The sequence below is a fragment of the Arvicola amphibius genome, chromosome 12 (genome assembly GCF_903992535.2).
Source record: "Arvicola amphibius chromosome 12, mArvAmp1.2, whole genome shotgun sequence".
Taxonomy (NCBI): Eukaryota; Metazoa; Chordata; class Mammalia; order Rodentia; family Cricetidae; genus Arvicola; species Arvicola amphibius.
Genome location: NC_052058.2, coordinates 28,774,448 through 28,801,542, shown reverse-complemented (window position 1 = coordinate 28,801,542; position 27,095 = coordinate 28,774,448). Strand labels below are relative to the sequence as shown.

Here is a 27,095-nt window from a genome sequence, read left to right as displayed (position 1 = left end):
CTGAGGCATTGAGGCTCCTATGAGTCTGAAAGCAGGGTCATCTTCACCAACCTGCAACATGTGGCCTCACTGGGTCCTCCTCCCGGGAAGGGCATGCATGCACTTAGTTTGTTCTACTTTAGTTGTCTTGAAACATCATTGCTTTTGGGCCAGAGTCTCTGTGTTTTCACTTTGCTCTGCTCCTGGCAAGTTTTGAGCCCATTTGGCCTGAAGCATCTTTGTATCTCTTCACTGACACAAGCAGGGTAGTAGAAGTTTCCAACTTCAGCATGAATGCTTGTGGGTGTGGCTGCAAGGGGATGCAGGGTCTCGTTTCCAGATCTACTGTAAACAGATGTACTTTTTGTGGTCTGTTCATTGCACATAAACACACACACACACACACACACACACACACACACACACACAGCTGGTAGAAGGGTTATTGTAATCTCCAGTTCCGAGGCAAGTGGAGAACCTCTGACTTTTCTCGAAAGCGCTTCCCAATCTCTGTCATTCTCATTGCCACTTTCCTCCCCCAGCCAGCAGTGTCCTTGGCCACATGTTATCACATGAGAAGCAAGTGCTAGAGGTTGTCTGACTCAACTCCCCGAACTTACATAGAGAAACTGAGCCAGAGGGAAAACCAACTGGCTATTGTTACATGGCTAGGATGCCAGCCTTAAAAATAAATTATAACCCAGGCAATATCTGTTCACTAATTGGTTTAATTTAAAATTAAATTAAATTTGCTGACCTGATACATTCAGGTCAGCAAAAGGTAACATCATTATGACATGGAAATGTCTGCTAAAAATGAATAGCCCAGGCCTCAGAAAGTTGTGTTGCAGTAAAGCTGGAGAAATATCTGGATGGAAGTTTTGAGAAAGCGTCTCACATGTGCCGTCAGGGTCCAGATGGTGGCAACAGAGAAGGTCTTCAAACTTCTCACGGGGACGCCCCTCCTCATCACAGCACCAGTTAGACTGCATCCAAATGTGGGCATTGCTTCATTCCGACAGCACATAAGATTGTGAGCCAGGACATAAATCTTCAACAACAAAATAGTTGAAAGTAGCCTGTGAGGCCAAGTAGAGAGCAGAGCAAGCATGCCTGGCTCCCCACGGGCTCAGCTGAGCAGCCGCACCCGCTCCTCCCACAGGGAGAAGGAAGCCGGTTGAGGGAAGATAAAGTGTGCCCATCCTCAAACAAAGCATGGCTAGTGCTTTGGGTCTCCCAAGCACTCCCCTTTCCTGTGGCTAAAGTTAGGCCTATTACATATGAATTTCATTTTTAATCCGTGACTGGGCAGACAAGGCAAAGAAGGAGACCCCATTTGGCCATTCCAGGGGAGAAGGCCAGAGGAAGGTCCTCATCTGGGCTTGTCACAAGTGTCACATGCATGCGACAGTTCCCATTGACTTTGGCGACTTACAAAATGTTGCTAGGGCCGTGAAGGTGAATCACCTTAGCTATAGCCCTTAACGTTGAGATGGGCGTGATGATTTTTTACAAGACGGTACGGTTTCCTCTGATATTTGTCAACTGAACGTTTATATTAGTAAGATAAGCAAAAGTCCAGTATGCTTGCCGTCAATAGAATGTAACTATTAAAGTAAATAAATATTCCCAAACACTGTTATTAAACTTTAGCTAGATGCCTCTTTGTGCCCAGATGGGAGACAGGTTGGTAAACATTAGAAAGAGGTAGCCTCCCGTTGAGTCTTTCTCCTGGATGGGTTCAGGATGGCGATGGATCGAAGGAACAATAATTTCTTATGTGGTTGTCTGTTGAGTGAAGGATAGTGTGGTGGGCTGTGGGTTATTGTGAAGAGGTTATGAGGAAATGTCAGCACAGTGAACAAAACTCCCCTGCAGAGGCATTCCCCGTGTGGCATATGCCACTCCAGATACCTTCTTTAGAGTTTCCTGTCTGTCTTTTCACTTCCTGTGTCCTTCTACTTAAGAGTACCATTCAAGGCAACTGATGTCCCAAGGAAGAATTGTATTTGACCACCCTGCCTCCTCATTCCTAGTGAAGACTGTGTTTTGTAAGCTCTCTCAGGGGGTCCCCTGTGAGTGGGACTCTGGCTAGCCACGGCTGTGACCTACTGACTACACTCACTTCCCTCCTTTCTGCCACCCCCTTGCATGCTCACCAGTTCTTCCAAGGAACCCTTCCGGGCAGATAGCTTAGCCCTCCATTTTTATCCTGGGATCCGCTTTACAGGAGCCCCAAATAAAGATACCAGGCCTCCTAATTAGCTTTAATTGTTAGCTTGATACAGCCTGGAGTCATTGGACAGGAAAGCACTGATTGCGCTGTTAGCAAGCCTCTGGGAGGCTGTCTTGACTAATCAATCGGGAGGGCAGAGGGCACACTGCTGGTAGCAGCACCATCTTGAGGCAGGAGGTCTTCAACTGAATCCAAAACCCAGCTAAGCATTCACCTATGAGGGAGCCAACAAGCCTCATTCCTTCCTGTCACATGCAGAAGCCTTGAACTCCTTCCCTGATTTCCTCAGTGACGGACTGTGACCTGGAAGTGTGAGCCCAATAAACCCTTCCTGCATTCATTTTTTTTTTTTTTTTTTTTTTCGGTTCCGAGCCCCTTGCAGTCCTCTAAAGGCTGGGTCATCCCAGACACTTCTACAGCATGAAGCTGAGTCTTAATAAGGACATAATTCCTCACACCTGAGAAGAAGGGAAGTGTCTGATCAGAAGTAGGTGTCTTACACACACACACACACACACACACACACACACACACACCCCAAAACAAAACAAAAGGCAAAACCAAAGACAAACAAACAACAAAAACAAGGCAGTTCATACAAGGCTGACAGTCTATCCTTCCTCTCAGTCAGTGTGGAAGAAAGCTGTAAGGAGACTCCTGTGGTAATCGGCACCCTTCTCAGAAACAGGGGTTCATCCAGCTATGACGCTGCCCCGTTGTGACCCTAGCACTCAAGACTCTGAGTCAGGGAATCCCTCATAAATTCCATCCCCATTGGCCTATACATGGCAAGTGAGTAGGGGTGTGGGACCAGAGTGTGCGTCAGGGGAGCAGAGAGCTTCCTTGCCAACAAGATCCTTGGAGGCAGCTGGAGCCTCAGGAGCAGCTCTGGGCTGTGCTGAGGCAGAGACCCCCAACCTGGACTCTTGTGCACCAACCTGGCCAGAGCCTGCTCCACAAGGAAACCAACAGTCTTCAGTGCTTCCGCACTGGAGAGTGTTGCTCACCTGGTCTACAGAGAAGCAGCAAGAACAATAGTGTGGCAGCCAGTTATCACTCATGTCTGAAAGGCTGTCGGCTGTGATGCGGGGCACTGTGGTGAAAGTGGAGGAGGGCTCAGTGTGCCCACAAACTCCAGGAAGAGTGGAAAGGGCCTCCAGACACAAGGGACATGTAGCTGCCAAGGGCATTGTTTCTCCTGTGGCCCTGCCATGTCCTGGCAAGGTTTCATAAAAAAGTTGAGGTTCGTGGCTTCAGAGAACAGGGTTGTCCAGTGCCTCAGTTTCTAATCCTGAAGATTTGCTTCTAAGCCCACCCCAGTCTGTTTCATCCTCAGGTATGAAACCAGGGCCTAGAGTGTGCAAAACCAAAGCATGCTTGTTCACCATCTGATCCATTCTCTAAGAAATCAGTGCTTTCCTAAGATTAGGATTTTTTTTTTTTTTTGCACGGAGCATCTTTGGAAGTTGAACCCATATGCCCACAAAATGCCAATTACCAAGCTGTAAGATTCTCTTTAGGAAAGTTAAGTGCTAAGACATCCTATCCTGGTGCCAAGGTACCATTTTAAAATTTCAGGGCCCATGCTATTCCTGAATTTTGATAATAAAAGTCCAAGATCAGAGGCCAGGGAGATGGCCCAGGGGGTAAAAGTGCTTGCCACACAAGCCCAATAACCTGAGCTTGGTCCTAGGAATCCACATAAAATGTGGTACACATCTATATTTCCAGCCCCCCTGCAGGAAGATACGAGGCGGAGAGAATCAGCTGGAAGCTCCTGGGACAGCTAGCCTGGACTGTGAAGCACAGTGTAAAAACAAGAGAGATACTGCTTCAAAACAAGGAGGAGGAAAGGACCAACTCCCAAAAAGTTGTCCTCTGACTTCCCCATGTGTGCCATGGCATGTGCAAACCTGAACTCCCCCCCCCCCGCACCACATACACACATACACAAATTCACAAAAAGAAACTCAAGATAAGCAAGAGGCACAAGTGAACAGATTCTGTTATTATAATTCACTCATTTAACAAATCCTTTACTGAACACTTGCTGTGTGTTGGGCCATGTGTGCACTGCTGTGGATGCATTGGCTCAATGCTTTCAGAAAGAATGTGGTCAGTCATGACCATGTAACCCCAGTGTATGTCACAGGCTGGGACCCTTTCTCAGACTTGTCCCTTTTTAATCTGCTAACTCCAGTCCGTCACAGGGTAAAGCCTGTGCCTAATGGCTCTAATGCTCAGTCGTTTTCTGGCCTATGGAAGTCTGAAGTCTGGGCATGTGGTTCAGCGGGATATGCTGCTATTCAAGCTGTTGCATCTGGTCTGAAGTTCTTGCTTTGTGCCAATATCTACAGAGCCGCCATACTTGAGTCATTTGAACTCTTTATATCTGATATGTCATACGTGGGAAGCACCCAAAATATAGTTCACTTTGTTTGAAACAGTATAGCCCAGGCTGGCGTAGAACTGTGGCTCGGGCTATTCTGCCCCAAAGCCAGCACAATGGGTCTCTCTCCTTTTGCAGGTTGAGGGGTGGGTGTCTTGCAGTCTGGTCTGAGTTGACTACGTACCTGAACCTGTGTACCCTCATGATTGGTTTCTGCAGTGCTGGTGTTTGAACCTAGGGCCTTGTGCATGTCAGGCAAGCACTGAGCTACATCCCCCGTCCCCTATTGGATTCCTATCCCACAACCCATGCCCTTGCAGGCCTGAAAATTTCTGTGTAGAACTCGACTGGCTTTGAACTCACAGAGATCCACCTTCTTCTGCCTCCCAAGTTCTGAGATTAAAGGTATGCACCACCATGCCTTGCTCTACAAATTACTTCTTGGTAGACCCCATTGGCCCAGCAAAGGGAAGAAGAAAGAGCAAGACAGTTAATCTTGATTGTCAACTCGATAGGATTTAGAGTCACCATGGAAACAAATCTCTGAGTGGATCTGAGGGATTTGATTGGGGTAGGAGATTCACCCTAAAAATGTGGGTAGCATCATGACTTGGACTAGAGTCCTGGCCATGGATGCAGTGTGACCAGCTGCCTCAAGCTCCTGCTGCCCATCTTTCCCCGCCATGGCAGACTGAATCTTCAGAACAAACCTTCCTTCCATAAATTTCTCCTGTCAGGAGTTCAGCCACAACAACAAGAGTAACTCATTCAGAGGGGAGGAAGGAGCTACTTAGGTAGCCAAGTGCTCTGTAAGGAAACCAACTTCAGCTGCCTCTTAGACTGGGAGTTTCGTCATATTTGATGGCACCGATGTGTCAGCGAGGAACTTGGTTGCTTATCTGTGCTAGGAATCAAACCAGGGCCTCGGGCATGCTCTACCACTGAGCACACCCAGTCCCAACCTTTTTGTTTTTCTATGTCCTGATCTCCAAGGCAGCTTAGAAAGCAGCACACATTCCTACAGCCCTCCTCATCTCTACTTTGTGGGGCCCGTTGCCCCAAGGGATCCAGGTCCCAGACACCAGTGGTGGAAGGAAGCCTTGAGTCCCTGTGGCTAAAGACTTGGCTGTTTGCAGCTCATCAATCCGTAGGGAACTATGGTGGACGGAGTCACCAGCCCAGGAGGGGGGCAACATTTCTAAACAGCTGACGACAGAACCAAGAACTCTCATGGTCTACTCAGCTGCCTGTATTACTATGGATAATCATGTTTGGATCTGAATTATGTAGTTGGGTAGTCAGCCATTGGCTACAGGAGGTGCTTCCCTAGGTACTATTTAGACATTTCCTAGATTTTTCCTCTCTCTCTCCTGATCTCTCTCTCCTGATCGCTCTCTCCTGATCTCTCTCTCCTGATCTCTCTCTCTCTCTCTCTCTCTCTCTCTCTCTCTCTCCCTCATGTATGTCTGTGTCTGAATTAATATTTATTACTAAAATGTCAAATGATTCTATCAGTGAATTATAGGTTTTTGTTTATTCTGTATTTATTGGGTGCCTTGCTGCATGCCCCATGGAGCATGTGTGGAGGTCAGAGGATAATTTGAGAGTTCTCTCCTTCCACCGTGTGGGTCCCTGGGATGGAAGTCAGGTCCTTAGACTCTATTGGAAAGTGAGACATTACTGGCTTTTTAGTGAAAAATCGTAAAAGGAATTTTAGAAAGTGTTTTTTAAAAGAAGGAGGAGAAGGAAGAAGAAGAGGAAGAAGAGGAGAAGGAGGAGGAGGAGGAAGAGGAGGAGGAGGAGGAGGAGGAGGAGGAGGAGGAGGAGGAGGAGGAGGAGGGCGCTGGAGTATGGAAGCGCTTGTCCGGTACACAATCGCTTCAAGTGTTAATATTGCTGAGGAGAAAAGCAGATACCCAGAGAGCCTGGAGAGCAGTGTAGCAGTGTGATGAATTAAGGTTGCAGTTAATCTAATCGTTAATCTAATCCCCAGCACCTGTGAGCCAGTGGAAACAAAATAATCACCATAATTTAGAAGGCCTGGGAAGAAGTCCTGGCTAACTCAATTCTGTGCTTCTTGTCACAGCTCATCGTTGGAAATCGTGGTGGATACAAACCCTTCCTCCTAACTTATACCCGAGTCTGGGCAGAGACAGATCTGAGACAAGACTTCTGTATTTTCCGAAGTTCTCAATGTTTTTGATATTTTGAGTTTTAGTCTGATGCCTTCGCCTCAGCTACTACTGCTGCCAGTGGTCTTACTGCTCATAATAGATACTGTGTCATTTCTAGCAAGTTCCCAGTGCTGTTACAGATGCGAGACAGGCAGAGAAAGGCAGTGCGAGCCATCCCTGAGGCTCCATGGCAGGTATATGGCAAAATGAGATGCAGTTGCCCCATTTCTGCCTTGTGATCTATCAGGCACCGGCACACTGTCGGCAGTGCTGTGTGGGCACAGTCACATAACACGTCAGTTAGACTGTATGGACCAGCAGGCCGGAGGACCAGCACCTGAGCTCCAGGTACTCTACCACGTGACCATCAGATGGGCGTCTAGAGGGGAAAGAACCTGGGTTCTAGGATTCTAGAGAAGAGAGGGTGTCTGAAAATTGGCGAGGAGGAGAAAATAGCCCTGTGTTAAATGGAAAGGGGTCTTCCCTCGATCCCCTTACCTGTGCATCAAAACAAAATGAGGGATGTTTTTCTGCTCAAACAAGAGCTGACGAAGTAAGCTCTAGCTAAGAACAAGCACGCAGAATCCTTCCGCTGATCTGCCGAAAGAAGGCCCAGAGGAAAGACACAGCATCAAAGCCTCTCGGACCACCGAAGCTGTTTGTCAGTGAGAAGACAATCAAAAAGCCTTGAGAGCTGGTTCAAACTGAGTCGTTATACATGGCTAATCAGGCACTGTTTGCCATCAAAGTCAGGAGCTGTGCCCTCTCCGTCAGCACGCTTTTGCTGTTCTGGTCGTCTTATTTAATAGAAAAGTCTGTGATTAAATAACAGGGCTGTTCTGATGCTGATCAATTTCATCTCAGCCATTTAAAGTGAAGTCAGACTCATCATTTGCTCTCAGCTCCGAAAAGGAGTGGAAAGGACCCTGTACCAGCACAACTAAAGGTATCCAAGGGGCCTTAGGATCAACTCCATGGGGTCTGGACCGTTCAGAGAGTTAGATTTCAGCCTAGGGCTCTCACCCGCACCCTGAGTGCCTCTCAGAGTCAAATGGTCACAAAGATCCCAGCCACGACAGGGATAATAGTAACCACAGACATGACCACATGACCATTTTCCAGTTCTCTTCCCATATACCTGGTCCTGTTCTAAATATTTTACACCCTTTAATTCTTAAAATATCCCTGTGATGGAAAAACACTGATATAACCCGCATACCTGAAACCTTCCCGACAAAGTCATACATTCTCAATTAATACTGGTTGAGTAAATGAAGGAATGAAGTAACTGGTTCAGAGTCAACCAAGTAGCAAGTGGCAGAGGTAAACTTTTATACTCACGTCTATCTCATTTCTGCTCTTAACTCCTTGAGGTATAGAGGTAAATTCCTATGGACATATTAATATTGTTTACTTGTTTTTAACTTACACTTTTTATTTTATGTGCATGCGTGTGTATTCGGATGGGTGTGCATGGGTGTTCATGTGCCACAGAGTGTCTGTGGAGGTCAGAGGACAGCTTGTCAGAGTCAAATCATTTCTTCCACCATATGGGTCCCAGGGATTGAACTCAGGTCATATACATATGACCTTAAACTTGCTATGTGCTGTGTAGATCAAGCTGGCCTTAAACATGGTATGTGTTGTGTAGACCAGGCTGACCTTGAACTTGCTGTGTGCTGTGTAGACCAAGGTGGCCTTGAACTTGCTGTGTGCTTTGCTCTACCCTGCTACCTTTGCCTCTCCTATGTGCTAAGAATACAGGCATGAATATCTATGCCTGGTTTATTTTAAGTAAGTATGTAGACACATTTTTAAGCCATTTTCAGATATTAACCCAAAGGAAAACACATCTTAGCAGATAGGACAAAGAAGAAATCAGCACTGTATGACAGAAAGACAAGTGGTTGGTCCTAAAGAAAATCTACTTCCTGTTCTGTATGCCGTAAAGCTCTGACTTCAGACCCCACTCTTTTAAATGAGTACCACAGTGTTTACTTACAGTGAGGAAAGAAACAGCTAATGGGCCATGTCATTGGCTCCTAGTAGGTTCCTAGTTCTAGTGTGTTTCCCTTCTTTTCTCTGTTGGAGACCCATAGTGATTCTCCTTGGCAGCTAAGGCTCGCACCTTCACAGCAGGTTCAAGATTTGGGACAGGGGAGGCTAATGTATTCAGGCTTGGGCCAGTATGAGCTCTTCTGAGAATCCACCAGTTGACAGCTGGACCAGTGCTTATTCATGAACTGCCTTCCACAGAGCAACAGAAAAACAGGTTGTTCATGGGCCATTTACTGAAGGAATTTGGATGTCTGCCTTGGGCTATCTGAAGGTGGCTAAGCCTGAAAGGAGCTGCCCTGTAGCAGCCTAAGGGACAGTAATTATAAAACAGGCCCAGGAGATGAAGGGGAAAGGTGATGGCAGAAGCTATGAGATGATATGACAGTCACGGGTCCCCAATATAGGTTGCCATATCCATCCGGATTTACTCACCTTGCCATGACACCTTACAGCTAACTGGGCGAAAGGTTTTGCTCCGTGGCGCGTTCACATAGGCAGGGGCCTGTGATGATTTGCTGTTTGAAGAAGAAGGTTTTACAGCACCCAAGGGCTTCTAGAGACTCTAATCCGTGGGCTCTAAGCTCTAAAATCAGATGCTCCCCAGGCCCATTGTCCCCGGTTTCTTCTGCCACCATTTTTACTTTTCACCCCCAGTTGGGAACACGACTGTGCTCTTTCTGCTCACTCATGACTGCTCTTGGCTTAGAGGAACAGAAATCATGTCTTCCTTCGGCTCAGGTACTAGGCACAGGCAAGCAGCATGGCTGAGAAGTGACTTTCTTTGAGCACATTAGAGCCTCTTTCCTGCAGGAGGCATGGAGCTCACTGAGGCCCCACTAGTGCCAAGGTCTGTGCTACTGTGGTTTGTATTTTTAAGGAAAAGCCATGCCCCTTCTGCTAAGAAAAATGCTCTCTTTTATGGGAACAGTAAGAAGCTTGGCGTTGGGGGTTTTGATTTGATTTGGGCCAGTGGTTGGTAGGAGGGGTGAGTTGTTCCCTCAAGAACACAGGTCCTCTTCCTTCATTCTTTTTGCTTTGTTTATTGAATCACCATTCAGAAATTATTCCCCAATCTGCTCAGCACAGGGTACCAGGGAGGAGCCCATAGAACTACGTGCTGAAATTGAAGAGAGACTCTCGCAGTTGCTGGGCCTACCCCCGCGGCTTTCTTAGAGTTGACAGGGAACTGGGTGACGCCCTCACTGCAGAACCTGAAGTGGCAGGGTGGGACTGGCTTCTCAAATTGACTGGAAATCATCAGAGCAAATGTGTGAATATCTGAACACACAACCACCTTCCTGCCCAGACGCTCCTGGCTGATTTGTTGGTGGCTTACGACCTTACAGAAGTAATGTGACTGTGACCCCAGAGCAGGCAGATTAGCAATGCTTGGAACCTGAAAAGACCACAGAAAGAACCCAGTATGGACAGTGTCCCAGGGTCTCCAGGTAGTCACCAAGGTGTCTCTGTCGTCCTCACCTGTTGTAGACTGTGCACCCTCTGCAGGTCACAAGTGCCATCCCAGATTTGGGTGCAGGACAGCATGAGAGATAGGGACTGCTCAGCATGGAGTCACGCAGACCTAGGATGGATCCAGGTCCCTCCACTTGCTGATTATAAAACCCTAGGCAAATCTGTGGCCGCTCAGAGCTTGCAGAATGGAGAACTCTCTAGTTCCCACCTGCCTCATAGTGTGGTTTCAGGCTCAAATGAGCTTCTACAGATAAGTCTGTCTGCAAGGGACACGTGGTAAATGTTTAATAGGCTGAAGTGTCACCTTTGTTATTGGCCTGATTAGACCGTAACAGGTGCTGTCGCTCAACTTCGGTATCTCTGCGGCTTGGTTCTGGCTGGTGTTGTCTTCCATGAATTGTTCATGAGCATGAACATGAGCCCAGCTTCCCGGTATTTGGGAAACTCCCGTCCTAGTTAGGTTTGGAGTGCGTTTGTGTGGCTGCTCCCCTGCACACCTTCCTTCCTAGGGTCCACTGAGCTGGAGTGGGTGCCCGTGTGGTCCTGTCTCTCCTTTCACTTGGGTCTCTCTGGAGTTGGAGGCTGGGGATGACAAGTGGTCGCGTCATCTACAGTGAAGAGAACAAAACCTCTCAAAAGATGCAGGCTACAGAAATCAGGCTGTCTCATACCATGTTCCGTGCAAGCACTAGGCCCCGAGTTCCATTCTTAGCATCCACATAAAAGCTAGGTGCTCATGCCTGTAATCCAGCTCTGGGTTGTGGAGACAGAGGGATTCCTAGGGTTTGCTGTATCACGAGTCCAGCCAACCGGCAAACTCCAGGTTTATGAGAGTGTCTGTCTCAACAAACAAGCAGCAGAAAGGCTGCAGAAATGTCCACTTGTTAGGATCAGATACTGCACTTGCAGAGGACCTGAGCTCAGGTCCCAGGGGTCTCACAACCTCCGATAACCCCAGCTCCAGGGAGATGCATTGTCTCTGACCTCTCTGGCACCTGCATATACCCCCACATAATTAAAAATACTAAAATTGTAAGATTGAAAGTGACTGAAGAAGATACCTGACGTTGGCCCGTGACTTCCGCACACATGGGCACATAGGTGCATGCAAAGTCAAACGCTAGAAAGCAAAAGATTACCCAGTATCTGATCCCTGTCTTGCCTGACTCACTCACAGTAGAGACCACAATGCGAATCCTTTTAGCTTCCTTTTGCTCCCCGTTAGTAATCAGGGAGATGCCTTGCCCATGCCGATTTCCAGGACCCAGAGCAGCTTTTGGTACAGAAGTGCTCAGCAATGACTAAATGATGCGTTGTGAAGTTTTTGCTTCTGACTTGGAGTTCCAGCTTCCAACTTCTTAGCGGGCTGTGGTGATACTCGCTTGCAGTCAGGACATGTAGAGCCTAGAGATAGCCTGGTGTACATAGTGACTCCCAGATCAGCCAGGGTCACATAGTGAGACCCTCTCTTTAAAAACATAAAAACAAAAAAATCCTTCTGGCTTGTTTGTTGCCAGTGGTGCCTAGTCATCTTCCTGTGTAATGAGAATTGACAAGAAATCCTTCTCTCAAAATCCATGCAGCTTTTATCTTGTAATATGTGTGGGTTTCTTTTTAAAACCAACAACTAAAAATTATTTTATGTGTTTGTGTTTTGTCTGCATGTATGTCTTATAGCACGTGTGTGCCTGGTGCCTGCCGAGGCCAGAGTTGTTAGATCCCCTGGGACTGTTGTAAGCTATGTGGGTGCTTGAAATTGAAGCAGCCAGTGCTCTTAACTGCTGAGCCATCTCTCCCAGCCCCCATGTGTGCTGGGACTATCTTCCTTCCTTCCTTCCTTCCTTCCTTCCTTCCTTCCTTCCTTCCTTCCTTCCTTCCTTCTTTCCTTCCTCCCTCCCTCCCTCCCTTCCTTTCTGTTTGTGTATTTGTTTGTTTTGGGACAGGGTCTTACTGTGTATACCTGGCTGTCTTGGAACCCACTGTGTACACCAGGCTGGCTTTGAACTTACAGAGTTCCACCTGCCTCTGTCTCTCAAGTGCTGGAATTAAAGGCGTGTGCCACCATGCCTCTCCATGTGGGTTTTTAAAGATAATTCTTAGAGTAACTGACTTCAGCATCATTGAAAGGGCTACCAAAGGACATCTGATGGCCAGACTTAACTCAGGGAGATGCCTTGCTGGGTCCCAGGTTCCAATATTGGGTAACAAGTGGGTTCTAGAGGTGCTGGTGAGAAAAGACACCTCCTGCTGTCCTCCTCACCAGCCAGCCTCTGTAGAGAACTGTGCACTCTGACAAAGTACTTGGACATTAGGGACAGAATTTGTTACATCACAAAATAGGTGACCTGACAATTCCAAGTCATGTCACATGGCTGTGTCGCTTTTACTCCAGGCTTGCACAGGGCCGGCCACTTGTTCCAGATACCACACGCCTCATCTGTGGTGCCCACAGTGGGCGGGCCTGGTGAGTGGTGTTTTGGCTTTATAGATAATATCTGACACTTGAGTTTCCTCCTGCTCCATCCCATCAAGATTCCAGGTGCATATCTCAAAGTAGGAACAGCTAAACTCGGGGAGGGCCTGGGTTCCTCCAAACAGCCGGACCTCCCTGCAGCTGTTACTACACTTAGTGCACGTTGCTGGTTGACACACATCTGCCTTCTTGCCCTGCTGTGCATTCCTAGGACAAGTATTCCAAGTAGAAGACCCCACCAAACATTCCCAGTGATGGGTAAGATATGCACCCTTGCTACAATGCTGTCAACTAAGTGTGAAGGGTTTGCCTTTGGAAGTAGAATCCTGAATTTGGAGTAGCATAGCATCACGTGTAACTTCCAGCAAATTGCTGATCTCTGCCAACCTCAGTTTATCAACCTGTACCATGGGAACTATTTCTTGCCATACCCATCTCAAAAAGTTACCATATTGGCTGGATGCAGGAGTACATGCCTGTAACCTTAGCTAATTGGGAAGCTGAAGTGGGGGGTTGGTCCTCTAGAGTAATGGAGTTGCGGGGCCTCTAAGCTTTCACACTGAAGTGGCACAGACTGTCGCAGAATCCTTGAGATGCTGATGCCAAGAGCTTAGTAGCTGGCTGTATAAAAAGAAATCCCAATCCATCCCCATCCTTGTCTGAAGCTTTATTCACTGCTATAGAGGGCGTCCTCCCGGGAGAAGACCTCCATCATTGCACTCCAGGCGCTTCCAGCCTACTTTCAGAGCACCAACGGTGTGTGCTGGTGTTCTACTCTGCTCACCGAGGCTCATAAGGCCATGGGCCTGACACCCAGGACCACAGGAAAACCAAAGATAGATTTATTTTCCTTTCTTGAGGACTGATGCCACCGCCACCCTGCCATCCCAAACTTGGAGTTGAGAAAAGTGAAATGGCTTTCCTGGGGTCTAGAGTGGGCAAATCACCTTTGCTGTGCCTCTCTTGCGTGGATGCGCGTCCTTTAGCTGTGGGAATGGCTGACCCATGCCTTCCCAGAAGCAAACGTGGAGCTTGGCACCTGGTAGAGAACTGCACAGCAAACCTTTGTTCAAGTGATCATGCACAGTTCTGGTCGCTGTCCAAGCCCTGCCTTTGTGCAAATTCAGAGTTCTGAATGAGAAGCGGGTGGGCTTCTTTGGTGTTACAGACTCCAAACCTCTCCAGACAGTCCCGTGACGTCACACCAGTCATCCGGGTCATCCTGCAGCTTTTCTTCTAAGCAGCATCACTACAGATTTGAGGACCCAAGAAATCCTTGGCTCAGTCAGACCTGAGGATGCTGAAGACAGCTGAGCATATCTTGGATGTGCTTTCTTGTAGTCTATAGATAGAAGTCTTTGGTGCTTTATAAAGGGGAAAATAGATTTCTGCATCTAATTTAGTGGTGTGACCATAAATTCATTTGAAGTATCTGTAGTAGAATAATGACTTTTCTGATTCTAAAATGTGAGTGTGTGTGTGTGTGTGTGTGTGTGTGTGTGCGCGCGCGCGCACACATGTGTTTCTGGGGATCAAATTCTACAATCTAGGCAAATGGCTACTATCCAGCTACCCTATCTCCATCCCTAAGTGTCAGTTTTTATAACTTTCGGTGGAAAGGTTGGAGACAATGTTTAAGTTTATTTCCAGAATGTGGCCTTTGATTACATCATGGCCTAATACAAGGTTTAGAACAGGTATTTCCAAGGAAATTAGATTTTCTTTCCTTTCTGATCTGTTCTTCCAAGTCAGTCAGAACTAGACCTTACTATCTAAATTTCTAAATGTTATATTGAAACATTTAAAGAAAAAATACAGAGAGTGAGTGAGACAGTGTGTGTGTGTGTGTGTGTGTGTGTGTGTGTTGTCATGAATGATAATAATATAAACCAATTACCTCACCTCAGAGCTTACTAATTCCCCATGGTTCTTGAACTGACTGCCATGTGTCCTTGGCTGAAGCTTTTGGGTGGATGGTGGTAGTGAGAAGGGCTGCGTGCACTATGACTGCTTTTCTTTCTTGGTCAGACCCACAGTCCTGTCTAATTGTTTTTCCATCTGTTTTGCAGCGGAAGCGAAAGCAGAGTGCCCAGGATGAAGACGCCATCAGCCTGTGCAGTCTTGACATAAGTGTAAGTTTGGTCCTTTCTACCTCCCACTCCTCCCCTGCACACCATGGCAGCTCTATTCTTAGCGTGGATGTAATTTGTTACCATGCTGTGCACTTGAAGTGGGTTACCATCGTCCAACTGTGCAGTTGTCACCAACAGGATTTTCTCGTTTTTATCTCGTCTCCATTTTACTAGAGACACTTATATAGCCAACTTGAATGTCAAGCCAACTTTTTTATTGTCCACATATTTTTTTCCCTTATAAAATGAATTAGAGACTTAGGCATCTGCGTAGAATCTACATTAATCCCACTGTGCAGTTTGAAAGGCTGGTTCAAGAAGATAGAGCGGTTGGTTGTTTCTCCCTTGGGATGTGGGTGGAGTCAGTGACTTGATGGAAATCCTAGTAGCCGGCTGGCCCAAAGGCTAGAAGACGATTCCGATAGCATGATAAAGTGAGTGGCTCTGGGTTCAGCAGATCTTAGTGAAGATTCTGGACTCAGCATTCATGTGGAGTGATTCCTCATCTGGAAAATGAGGCCGAAAAGACTCCATGTGACTTTGGAGTCAAGTAAGACAGTAAAGATGAGAAAGGCAAGCATAATACCTGCTAGCTGCTAAGTGCACAATAAACACCCACTGCGTTGTGTTTTTCTGCAAAAGCACAGCTTGCAGAAGAGGCTCAGTGATGTGGTGGCCGAATGCTTGTGATGTCAGAGGTCGGAAACGTCCTTTGGATTTCCTGGATGTTTAGTTTTGATGACTTCCTGTTCATGGACTCTGTTGACGCAACTGAGAAGCCTCCTTGATAGTGTGTTCCATTTCTTATCCAGGCTGGGGGCTAGAGTGGGAGCTGAGGCCTCCCAGGTTCCTCCTGTCCTCCTAGTTATTCATCTTAGACATGGTTCACTCTTCGTGCAGCGTAGATCCATGTAACACTGTGGTGTTTCCTACAGAGACCATGAAAGCATTCTATGATATATGACAGCTCCAATATTTAGCAGTGGAACCTTGGTCAAGCCACTTCCACTATCTGTGTCTCAGCTTCTCCGTTTGGTTGGACAATCGGTCTTCTAAAATCATTGTGAAAATGGGAAGCTCTTTGAATATAAATTATTAGGCTCTCATTTAATGTCATTTATTTGCCAATATGAACAATGCTCTTTTAGCTATTTTTAATTATTTCCAAATTTCCTGAGGTAACAGCCTTGGTGGAATGATCTTGAGCTGACTGCTAATGATGTGTCTTTATTTCACCAGGTGCTTATCTATCCTAGTCTTTAACACCATCAGATTGATGGAGTTGGGTTAGTTTACTAGGTTGTCATGGTAACAAAACAGAAAGGCGTTCTTCTGGGGTTTTCTTTATTCATTGGATATTGTCTAATTGACAGGTGAAGCTATGGAACTTCTCATCAGCAATAAGACTTTTTTTTGTTTGTTTGGATATGCTTAATTTTGTCAAACTTTTAGAATCCAAAGACTGTCCAGATCTCCAAAGTCTTTAGCCATCATGCATTCAGTGTCCTTGGAGGCTGATAAACTTCTAGCCACCTGGGTGTTGGGCAGGACTTTTATTCAGGCATTTCTAAGATCCTGCATCAGGTTTGCTCAGCTTCAAGGTGGCATTTCGTGTTTTGAAACGTATGTCTCCAAATGTGTTTTATCAGAGAGCTGCTGACCCTTGAGCAGAAAGGGTTACTGGCAATTTTCAATTTGATTTGTCTTTGCCTGGTCTTCTTATTCAGGTCACCTAGGCTTCAGCTAATGAATAATTTCTAGATGATGATTTTCCCCTGTGCAATTTCAGATGTTTCCTCTTATCTTGATCAACTCATGCATCATGCTTTGTCACAGTAATGAGATTTTATACAAGAAAATTCCACCCATTTCACTAAAGGGGCTATTTTAGGGGTTCAGCCATTTCTTTCTGATATGCTTGGCTTTTTGTCCAGAACCTAGGTTGGAGTTCCTCCATTTACTGCTACATATAACAATTGTACACATTAGAGACCTGGAAGGTATTGTAGGGCATGAGACGGCTGTGTTGAAAGTTCCACTGACCTTAGAGTCATATAGAGGGGACAGGAAGTGTGACAGAACCGAGCATGGCCAGGAGGGGAGTTTCTCACTTCAAACCTGCCACCCCGTGTACACTCAGATGAGCTAAACTGAATTTAGTGGTGGGTGGAGCCACCCACGAGAAGCTGTCTCACCATAAATGCTACGATATCTAAACTCTGAGCCCAGTGAATCAGTTACTCTGGTGAGGAAGTGGTCTTTCTCCATTGGGTGGCTTAAAAGGACTTTGTTTTCGTGCATCCAAGTGGTGATCTCCAGGAGAACCCTCACAGCAGCAACCCTGAAGAGGTACTGCTTCTGTTGTTGCTAGTTCATAATTTTGTCCCCAGAGGCCATTAACCTGGAAACTCAGGCCATCCTCCTGTCTCTGTAGCAGGGACTAAAGCAGTGCCACAACCAGCTGAAGAGTTGTTTTGACCCTATTGCTGTGTGTAGGTGGAAAGTGTCGGGGGGAGAAGGGTGGCTTTCAGTTAGTTGCTCCTGGTGGAGGATATGAGGGTTAGGAAAGTGAGAAAGGCACTCGTCAGTTTTGATTCCACTTCCTATGTGGTAATACGGCCACGGCATGTGTGCTTTGAACAAGAGGTTACTAGATAAGAGGATGGGCATTTTTAAGGGTCAGTAGTCAGGTTTCCACTCAGTCCTCGCCTAATGCTGAGAAAACAGTGCACATTTAGTAAATATTTTAGAATTAGAGACAGAGACAGATGACAGACAGACACACACACCCCCAAAAGAGAAACAGAGAGACAGACACACGCACACGCACACACACACACACACACACAAAGACACACACACACCCCAAGAGAGAAACAGAGAGACAGAGAGAGACCCCAAGAGAGAAACAGAGAGAGACAGACAGAGAGAGAGAGAGAGAGAGAGAGAGAGAGAGAGAGAGCCCTAAGGAGTACCCCTTTTAAAGAAATACATTTGTATGTAAAAAGCTAGGAACTGTTTGCACTGGTGAATTTACCCGTGATTAAGAAGTAAACCACCAAGCTGAATGTTTGCAGTCCATGCACACCTATGCAGTTAGTCCCAGCATTTAGGAGACAGAGGCAGGAGAATTGTGAGTTTGAGGCTAACCTGAACTGTCTAGCAACCTCTTAAATCACTGTGATTTGTGATTTGTGGACCCATTTGTGGACCCTGGCCAAGCCCGTCCATTGAGCACTCCTTTTAGAGGGGACACTAGAAGATCCTGAAGACCAGGGGAGGGTGACCTGTCTCTAAAGAATCGTTCTTCAGTTGGGACAGGAATGTCTCCATGGTTGGCAAAATAATTGATGTCTTATTTCTCCACCACTGGAATTGATCCTCCAGTGAATTGAATTGAGCCTTCAGCTTCCGGAGAGCATAGAGCACAGACTATTTCAGAAACAAAACATAAGGCAGTGTGTATTTTTGAGAGCCATTTGCAGGGTACTGGCAGCCGCCTCCAAATCCCTTCTCACGTCAGAGGGTGCGCGTGGGCTGCGCATGGAAAGGAAGTACGGCCCTCTGCAGTTTGCTGGTTTATAATCCTCACGGCTGAGAGATTGCGTGAGTGGAGAGCTAGCTGGTTCTCGATGTGAAGGCTCTGGCAGGAGAGCCAGCTGTGCCCCTACATAACTCAGCTCTGCCTGAGGCCAATGAGCCTGGGCTGGGCATAAAAGGAGCCCAGTGATGGTGCCCTAGGAAAGGTGAACAGGGGTTCACTGTGGAAGCTTAGGGAAATGTGAAGAGTCAGACACTCGATGGACCCACCTCAAAGCAGCAGCTGTGTTTTGGCATGTTGCCTTCCTGTCGTTATTCATGCCTCTTTATAATGCTTGCGTTGCAAAAATATTTCAGACATACAGAACAGAATGAAGTGATACTGTTTCGGACACACTGAAGGGCAGCAGTGAAACCGAGGAAGTAGTTGCTTTGCCAGCCTGCTGTGCCATCGGGTTTGATGTCTGTTGCTGTCTTCTGTGTCCACAAACTTAAGACATCCACATGTTCCTAAATGCTGTATGTGTTACAAGCCAGCCTTTTAAGTTCCTATAAGCACATATAATTTTTAAATTTCTGTTTATTTGTATGTATGTGTGTATGTGTACACACATGCTGTGGCATGTATGTGGAGGTCAGAAGGCAGTTTACACCATTCCATGCTAAGTCTGGGAGGTGCTTGTAGACATTTGTCCCTCTCCTTCAGAGGGCCCTCTTGCCTGGTGACAGTGAGGCTGGCAGTGATCCTTCCTTTCAGTCCTGGTGAGGCTTCTCTGTGAAAGGTGATGTAAGGACCTGAGATTTGACCCAGGGTGGAGGGGTGTGTGCAAAGCGGAGTTCACATTCTTCCTGTATTTTTTTTTTTTTTTTTTTTGCCAATTGACAGGGACCAAGATAAACCCTTCTGAAGCTCCTGCATGAAATACTGGGGAGTGTATACCACACCTCATGCTTTTGAATTCTTTTAGCTGTGACCATACCTTGTCTGTCCCCTATGAGGTGTCTAGACATACTCAGACCCCCCCCCCCTCTCTCTCTCTCTCTCTCTCCTAATGAGAGGTGAGAAACAGGGCCCCTCTGTGCAGGGGAGTAACCTCAGGGCTCCCTCCATAACGGAGCCCGTAACGTGTGTGCCTGAGTTCTGACCTCCCTGTATTCATTCACCACCAGGCAGTTTATAATCCCCATCTCCAGGTCCCAGACTCCTCAAGTACTCCCAAAGCAGGCACTATCTGAGCCCTGCCTACCTGTCCTGCCTTTCGCCTGATCCATGTACAGTTTCTCAGAGTCGTTAGGCTCTGTCTCGTCCCTGGGCCTTCTCACATGTTATCCCCTATGTCTGGAATACACACTGTTCACCTAGCACTTCCCCGGACTCTCACCCACGTGTCCTTCATATCCATCTGCCAACCAAAACTTCCCAGCGTTCCTTGTGCTCCTCCCTCTGGCCATTCTCAGCTCTGTTTCCCCGTGTCCTCCCAATTATCCCACCATCACAGATGTGTTCCTGTCATAACCATTATCACCCAGCGTTGGGAGGCCTGCTGGCTTCTCACTCTCCCCAGACAGTCATAGAGCTCTTCACAGGAAGCTTGTGCTCTGCCTTAACCCGTACTCAGCACCCCGCACAGGCCTTAGCCCATAGTAGATGCTCAGTAAACATTTGCTAAAGATAGGCTTAGCATCCCTTCCATTGCATAGATGACTGAAAGGAGGGAGGAGAGAAACATTGGAAAGTCAGAGCATTATAGGAAGGAAAGAAGGTAGGATTTAAACATTCGAGGACAGAAGCTAAGATTAATGGATTTATCCGGACGCTTAATGCTAGGAGGTCTTTTGGACTCTGCTCATTCAGCAGACTGCCCTGAATTTCTTACGGCAAGTGGTACAGCCACACTCCTTAACAAGTTTACTGACAACCCGTGACCTCCCACGGCAAACAGTGCTTGTCATGGGTGCTCTGTAAACACGTCTGGAATGAATGCGTGGATGCGTGAATTAATGAGTCTCAGTCTGGGATCCTTGGAAGGATGTGTCAGAGCGGCCTCATTAGCTTTCCAGTGTAAGCATGAATCAGAGTGTCAGGGATGCAGGACTCCATTGCTGGAGTCTTCCCCAGTAGATAAACATGGCGGTAGCCACCATTGCCAGGTGAGCGCTTGCTGCATGGTGGATCTGAGGCTGCTTACATTTTAGCTCTTCATCATACCTCACCCCTCGAGGATGAGGGAAAGGGCGTGTGGAAGCCAAAGCGTGCCCGAGGTCTGCCCAACGCGTCCTAGTGCTACTATGCTTATTACTGCATTAACGAATAGCATGGCCTCGAGAGGTGCTTGAGCTAGTCACATGTTCTGTGCTTTCCAAACCCCTCACTCGGTTCTCGCAGCCGTCCCCTGACCCTTTCTGAAGACGAGAATTTTGGGGATTGGATGTGACCTGCGGCTTCACAGTCAAAGCCTGCAGTAGATTCAGACCCAGGAGACTGAATGGCAGAGCTTCTCCACACTGCTCAGGACACAAAGGGCACAAAGCCTCTGGCTCTGCAGCTTGAGTGCTGGATGACTGATAGGCCATCTAGTTGGTCACATTAGCACCCTGTGAAGGATGTGGCAGGCACACCCATGCTTCATTCCCTGTTTATTCTAGTGACTTGTGGTGTTGCATGGACACTCAGCATGTATGCTGGTGTAAACGGGGAGAATGCTTTCCTGTCTCCATGGAGCAAAAGCCATGTTCACTGTTAGAATATGTTCAACCAGACACACAGTAACAGAACAATTATTTTATCTCTTTCACAGAGTCCAGATAATTTTTTAAAAGAAGATACCGTTTCTGCAGGTTTGTTCCCCGTTGGCCATTCTGGCGCTTGCTACCTGGGGAGATTAGCCTCTCCCTAGTCAGAGAGGCCTTGATGAATTTTGGGGCAGGTATTAACAATGCTCTTGTTGCCCAGGGAACCAGGCAGGCTGTGGGGATCAGCCTTTGTTAGCATGCGTGCATCTGTAATCTGTGGGCATTTGAGTTCGGGTTGCACTATTGTTCATGCTGCCTATAGGATCCTTTGCGGGCAAGGCAGCAGGAACCCCGCTTTCAGAAGACTGATCTGAGTCTGCCATCGCACGTTAGCTTTGACAAGTATTAACATAAGCACATAGCATCTTGCTTTCTGTCTGGTCCGTTATTAGAATTCTTAGGTCAAAGGTCAAGCAATGCATGCATGAGCTTTTCAATGACAAAGAAACCCCAGGATTTTGAAGAGCCTCACGGATGCTAAGGGCTTCAATGCTTGCAGGTCAGCTGTCATTTTGGGCTCCCAGTGAGAGGACATCAGCGTGGTTCAGGTTCAATGAGGACTCTTGCACTCTTTAATGCCTGTTTAGATTTATGGTCAGAATTACAGTCTTTGGAAGCTTGGGGCCAGAACTTGACGCACCCATAAAACTGAAATCATATCAACCTCCTTCCTTAAAGCTGTGAGGATGGAAATGAATTAGTTTACTGAAGAATTTAGCCCCTTGCTTGTAGTAAGCACAAAAAATACCAGTGCAGTGGTTTGAGTAAGAATGGCGCCCATGCCAGGCGCTGGTGGCGCAGGCCTTTAAGCCCAGCACTTGGGAAGCAGATCTCTGAGTTCCAGGCCAACCAGGGATACCTGGAGAAACCCTATCTGTCTTGGAAAACAAACCAACGAAAAAAGAATGGGCCCCATAGACTGATATATTTGAATATTTTAGTTACCAGGGAGCGGAAACTCTTTGAAAAATATTTAGACATAAGTGGATGCAAAGACAGGGTTAGGGTGTAGTGTCTGTTTGTTGTTGTTGTTGTTGTTGTTGGTGGTGGTGGTGGTGGTGGTTTCTCGAGACAAGGTTTGTCTCTGTAGCCCTGGCTGTCCTGGAACTCACTCTGTAGACCAGATTGGCCTCAAACTCACAGAGCTTGGCTTGACTCTGCCTCCCAAGTACTGGGATTAAAAGCATGCGCCACCATTGTCTGGCAGGTGTAGTGGCCTTTACAGGATGTGGCATCTTTGAGGTTTGTGCTTTGCAATGGCCCCTTCCCTTTTACACAGACTTTATTTGCTTGTTGATTCTGAGATGGAGTCTTGCTGTTTTTCCGGGCTGACTTTGAACTTCTTCTGCTCAAGTGTCCTTCTCCTTCCTGCTTCAGTGTCCCACTAGCCATGGTCACTGCTAAAAACCCTACTTGCTGGCTTCTCTTCCCTAGCAAGAGTGGAGACAGCTGCTGCCTGCCGCTTCCAGTTTTGTCTTCTTCAACATGTCACGTGGTTGGAATCTCAAAGTGTGTGGCCTTTTCCAGATTAGTTTCTTTCCCTGAGTGATGTACACCAGTTTCCTCGATGTCTTTCATAACTTTGACCTCTTACTATGTTTTTATCACTAAAAATATTCCACTCTGTGGATATATCACAGTGGTCCCCCACCCTGACCAGTGATGCTTCCTTCTTTTATACTGTTGTTTATTATTTCATAAAACATTGAATATAGTTCTTTCTAAATCATAATTCTCCAGTGACGAACAGTTGTGTTGTGTTCAATATATCCCGGATCTAAACAATGATCCTTTTCATTCTCTAGTGCAAGCAGTAATGAAGGAAAAAATAAAAATAAAGACTACCGAATGCTTTCCACCTTCAGTGTGGGGCTGCGTTAGCATCCGCTTCAGTTCTTGTGCTGCTCCTGCTGCTTCTTATTGTTTTACGTCATGGACATCAGAGAAAAACAAACACATTAAAACTAAGCCATTTCCAAAGGCAGATCTCAGCAGGTTGTGACCGTGAGTGATGTAGGGAAAGTTACTTTGTCTCCACTGTGTATGCTTCATTTAGAGCTCCGAGTCTGCTGGCTGGAGAGCTCCGTGTCTGCAGGGTGTCTGCAGGCGCAGTGGGTAAGAGCTCTTGCTGCTCTTGCGGGAGGTCCTGGGTTTGATCCACATCACCTACATGGTAGCTCACAGGTCATCTGTATTGACACAGTCCCAGGGGATCCAACACTTTCTTCTGTCCTCTGTGCACCAGATATACACAGGCATACATGCAGGCAAAACACATGTATACATAGAAATAAATCAATAACAATAAGCCTTTTTGAAAAGGTCTCTTTCTGAGATCTTTAAACTGTTTACGGAAATATGTACCCCTCTGGCATCCTGGAGCTACCTAAAAATCATGTAAATAATCCCGGTGGTTTCCTTCCATTCTTGCCTAATCGAGTTTCTCTCATATGACTTGATCATGGTACCATGGCCCATCTTTGTTCTGGGTATATGTTCTGGTTTCACTAACATAAGCTGTTTTCTTTGTCTTACTTTTCACTGTGTGTCTGACGCCTGTCTCCATGAAGGAAGTGACATGGTGCCTTTCCCTTTGACATTGCTATAGGGTAATATTCCTGTTAGAGGAGAAAAGATAAGTGTGTGTATGCATGCGTGCGTGTGTGTGTGTGTGTGTGTGTGTGTGTGTGTGTGTGCTATTGGGGTTTGAATGCAGGGACTCACCACCACTGAGCTATGCCCCCGTTCTCTTTTTGCTTTTTCATTTGAGAAAGGTTCCTACTCAGTTGCACAAGCTGCCCTGGGCCTCACCTCCTAAGAGGCTGGGATCACAAGCCTGTACCACCACGCTGGTGTATTAGCCTCCTAAGAGGCTGGGATCAGAAGCCTGTACCACTACACTGGTGTATTAGCCACTTTCTTCTTTCTGTGATAGAAAGCCTAACAAAAGCAGAGAGGAAAGAGCATGTAGTGGAATCTCATTTGTATTTTAATAATACAATAAGAGAGTAAAACAGCCCCACATTTGGGCACCAAATGAAGCACGATTAATAAAAACTCAGAGACAGAAATTGGGGTTAAACCTGAAAGTTAGAAAAGCAAAGCAGCCAGCCACTGACTCTTACCTCGACCCCAGTCTGAAAATGGTGATCCTGCCTCCAGGAATCTCAGAATGAGACTGTGTCTGTGAGCTGTCTCCTCCCGTCTTGTATTCTTCTCTAGGGCTGAGATTAAAGGCAGCCACCACCCAGTTTCTGTGGCAACCAGTGTGGCTACTGGGATTAAAGGTGTGTGTTACCACTGCCTGGTCTGAAAGGCTGACCATTGGGGCTGTTTTACTCTCTGATCTTCAGGCAAGCTTTATTTATTAAAATACAAATGAGATGCCTCTACAAGGACAGGCTTGCTTATCTTACAGTTTGAGGGTTTGGTCCATCCTAACGGGGAGGGCATAGCAGCAGGAGCTTGGGTCAGGTGTTTATGGGGTGCCAACATGTAGGAAGCAGTTAGTGATGGACCCTAATTCTCAGCTACTATTCTCTTTCCTGCGGGCTGGGACTCCAACCCACAGAGTGCTGCTGCCTCCTTTGGCCAAATCTAGGTCCCTCACACGCATGCCAGAGACTGGTCTGCATTGCAATTCTACAGCCTGCCAAGTTGACACTCAGTATTAATAGTCAAACTAGCTAAGAGATTGTTTTAAACAAGCCACTTCTCTGACTTCTGGTCAGCAGGACTCTCTGCCACTGGTTCCCTTTGATGGCGTTTCTCTGAAATCCAAGCCTTTGTGACCAGTAGTTGAGAGTTGAGAACTGTGTGGCAGATTGCCTTTAAATAGGTCCAGACTCAAAGGATACTGGCCTGCTCCAGCTGACGGTTGTCGGGGGCATTGTCTCTGGTGGATGGACAAGTCTAGGGCCCCCTGCTGAGCTTCCCTGCTTCTGCCCCTGCCTCTCTGTTACCCACTTTCCTCGCAGATAAACACAGCAGCTCTCCTTAAGCCCAATCCTACTGTGTTCCCCCGGGCCTCCCTCGTTTTCAGTGGCTTTGACACCTTCTCCTGGTGTCAAACCCCAGCCCAGTGCTGCTCTTTAACTGATTGCTACACCGCTCCTTCTTCCCTGTGTTCCGGTTGTCCTGACCTCTACCCAGGCTAGTTCCTTGTACCTCGGGGCATTTGCATTTGTCATTTCTCTCTATGTGGAAAGTCAGTTAGTCACTCCTGTGGCTTCTGCCTCAGTTTCCTTCAGATGTCCATAAAAGGCATTTTCTGTCCTCTTATTGGAAATAGCAAATTCATCCCACCCTTCACACTTAGGATCCCCTTTTTCTTTTACCTGGATTTATTTTTTTTATAATATTTACCTTCATCTGCCACACTGTATATATTTTGTTTTATTTTTACTTTTTATTGATTATTTGTGAATTTCATATCGTGCACCCCAAGCCCACCCATCTCCCCATCCCGCTGTATCCAGCCTCCACCCTCGCAACTCCCCATAAAGAAAACAAAAAATAAAAAAAGTAAAAATAGAAATGCAAATTAAATTAAAAATCTCACAGTGGAAGCTGTGACGTGCTGCAGTCATACATGTTTTATTACCTGTCTCTCGACACTAGAATATACCTTATTTTGTGTTCTCACATTCTAAACATCTGGAGCAGTAGTTGACACAGGCTAAGTTCAATAAACACCAGGAAATGGGTGGCTACTTCATTGCCTCCTGTTTTTCTCTGAAAGTTACTGAAAGCAAGACTCAGTTGGTCGTGGCAGCATTTTAAGAATGTCTTTCTTTCTTCCTCTACATACTTACGTTCCTTTTATTTTTTTAATGAAAACAAACAACAAAAAAAAAAACCAAGAGGAAAATCAAGCTCTACTTGAACAGACATCGTGAAAACAGTGTGGCCTCTCTGAGGCAGTAGCAGAAAGATGAAGGCTATTGGAACAGAAAGATGAAGGCTATTGGAGCTCTATGGCACGCATACCATCCACACCGTCACATAGAGGGCCGGTGCCATCCACTTCTGCCGCCGCAGCCACTCTTGAGGGTGTCTCAGGATCACGGTAGACCTGGAAATTTTCTGTGGCTATCAGCAACATGCCGCTCTCGGGTGTCTTTTTCTTTCCCTTTAATGACACTGCCACCACTCACTGTGTCCATCACAGAGTGGGAGAACTGCAAAGAGCTCTCAATCAACACCCAGTGCTTGCTGACCCACGGTCAGGGAAAGAGCAGATTCTGGGTTCTAAGTCGATGGTGGAGTGCCAGCGTGTGCTTTGTACCTCACCCTGCAGTATGTTCTGGCCAATCCCATTCAAATGAGAGCGTCCATTTTAACGGCTGACGCTATGCCTGCTTCTCTCAACTAGATGGAGAATTCTGTCCCAGTCTCCTTCACCCATGGCTCCTGGGGGAACCATGAAGCCAAGTCAGTGATGCTGAGACCCTGACAGACTGACCCCTTCCTGCCTTGTGGGAATAGTTGACTTGAAAGTGTATATAATCTAAGATGCCGCTCCTAACTCTAAGCCTCAACAATGGTGGAAAACTCTAAGAAGTTCTGAATGGGCCTTAGGAGGACTGAAGTAGACTGAAGAGTCATTCTGCTTAATCTTACCAAATTTAAGTGCAAGGTCTGTCTGTCTGTCTGTCTGTCTCTCTGCCTGCCTCCTGTGTATGTGTGTGTGTGTGTGTGTGTGTGTCTAAATCAGCAGGTAACACAAAAGAAACACTACTCACTTATAGCTAACAGAGACAGGTCTACTTTAAATGAGATTCCATTTAGGCTGCTTAAAAAATTTACCATAGCCTGGCTGCCTTCTCAGCCACTGATGGGAGAACAG

The 27,095-nt window shown here is 46.7% G+C and overlaps 1 protein-coding gene across 1 annotated transcript in view; it reads left to right on the top strand.

Moving 5' to 3' along the window:
• Nucleotides 1-27,095, top strand: part of Arhgef3 (Rho guanine nucleotide exchange factor 3) — a 297,984-nt gene that overhangs the window by 139,534 nt on the left and 131,355 nt on the right. The window contains 1 exon segment of the mRNA XM_038350075.1: nt 14,852-14,914. Coding sequence (XP_038206003.1) covers nt 14,852-14,914 — 63 coding nt within the window.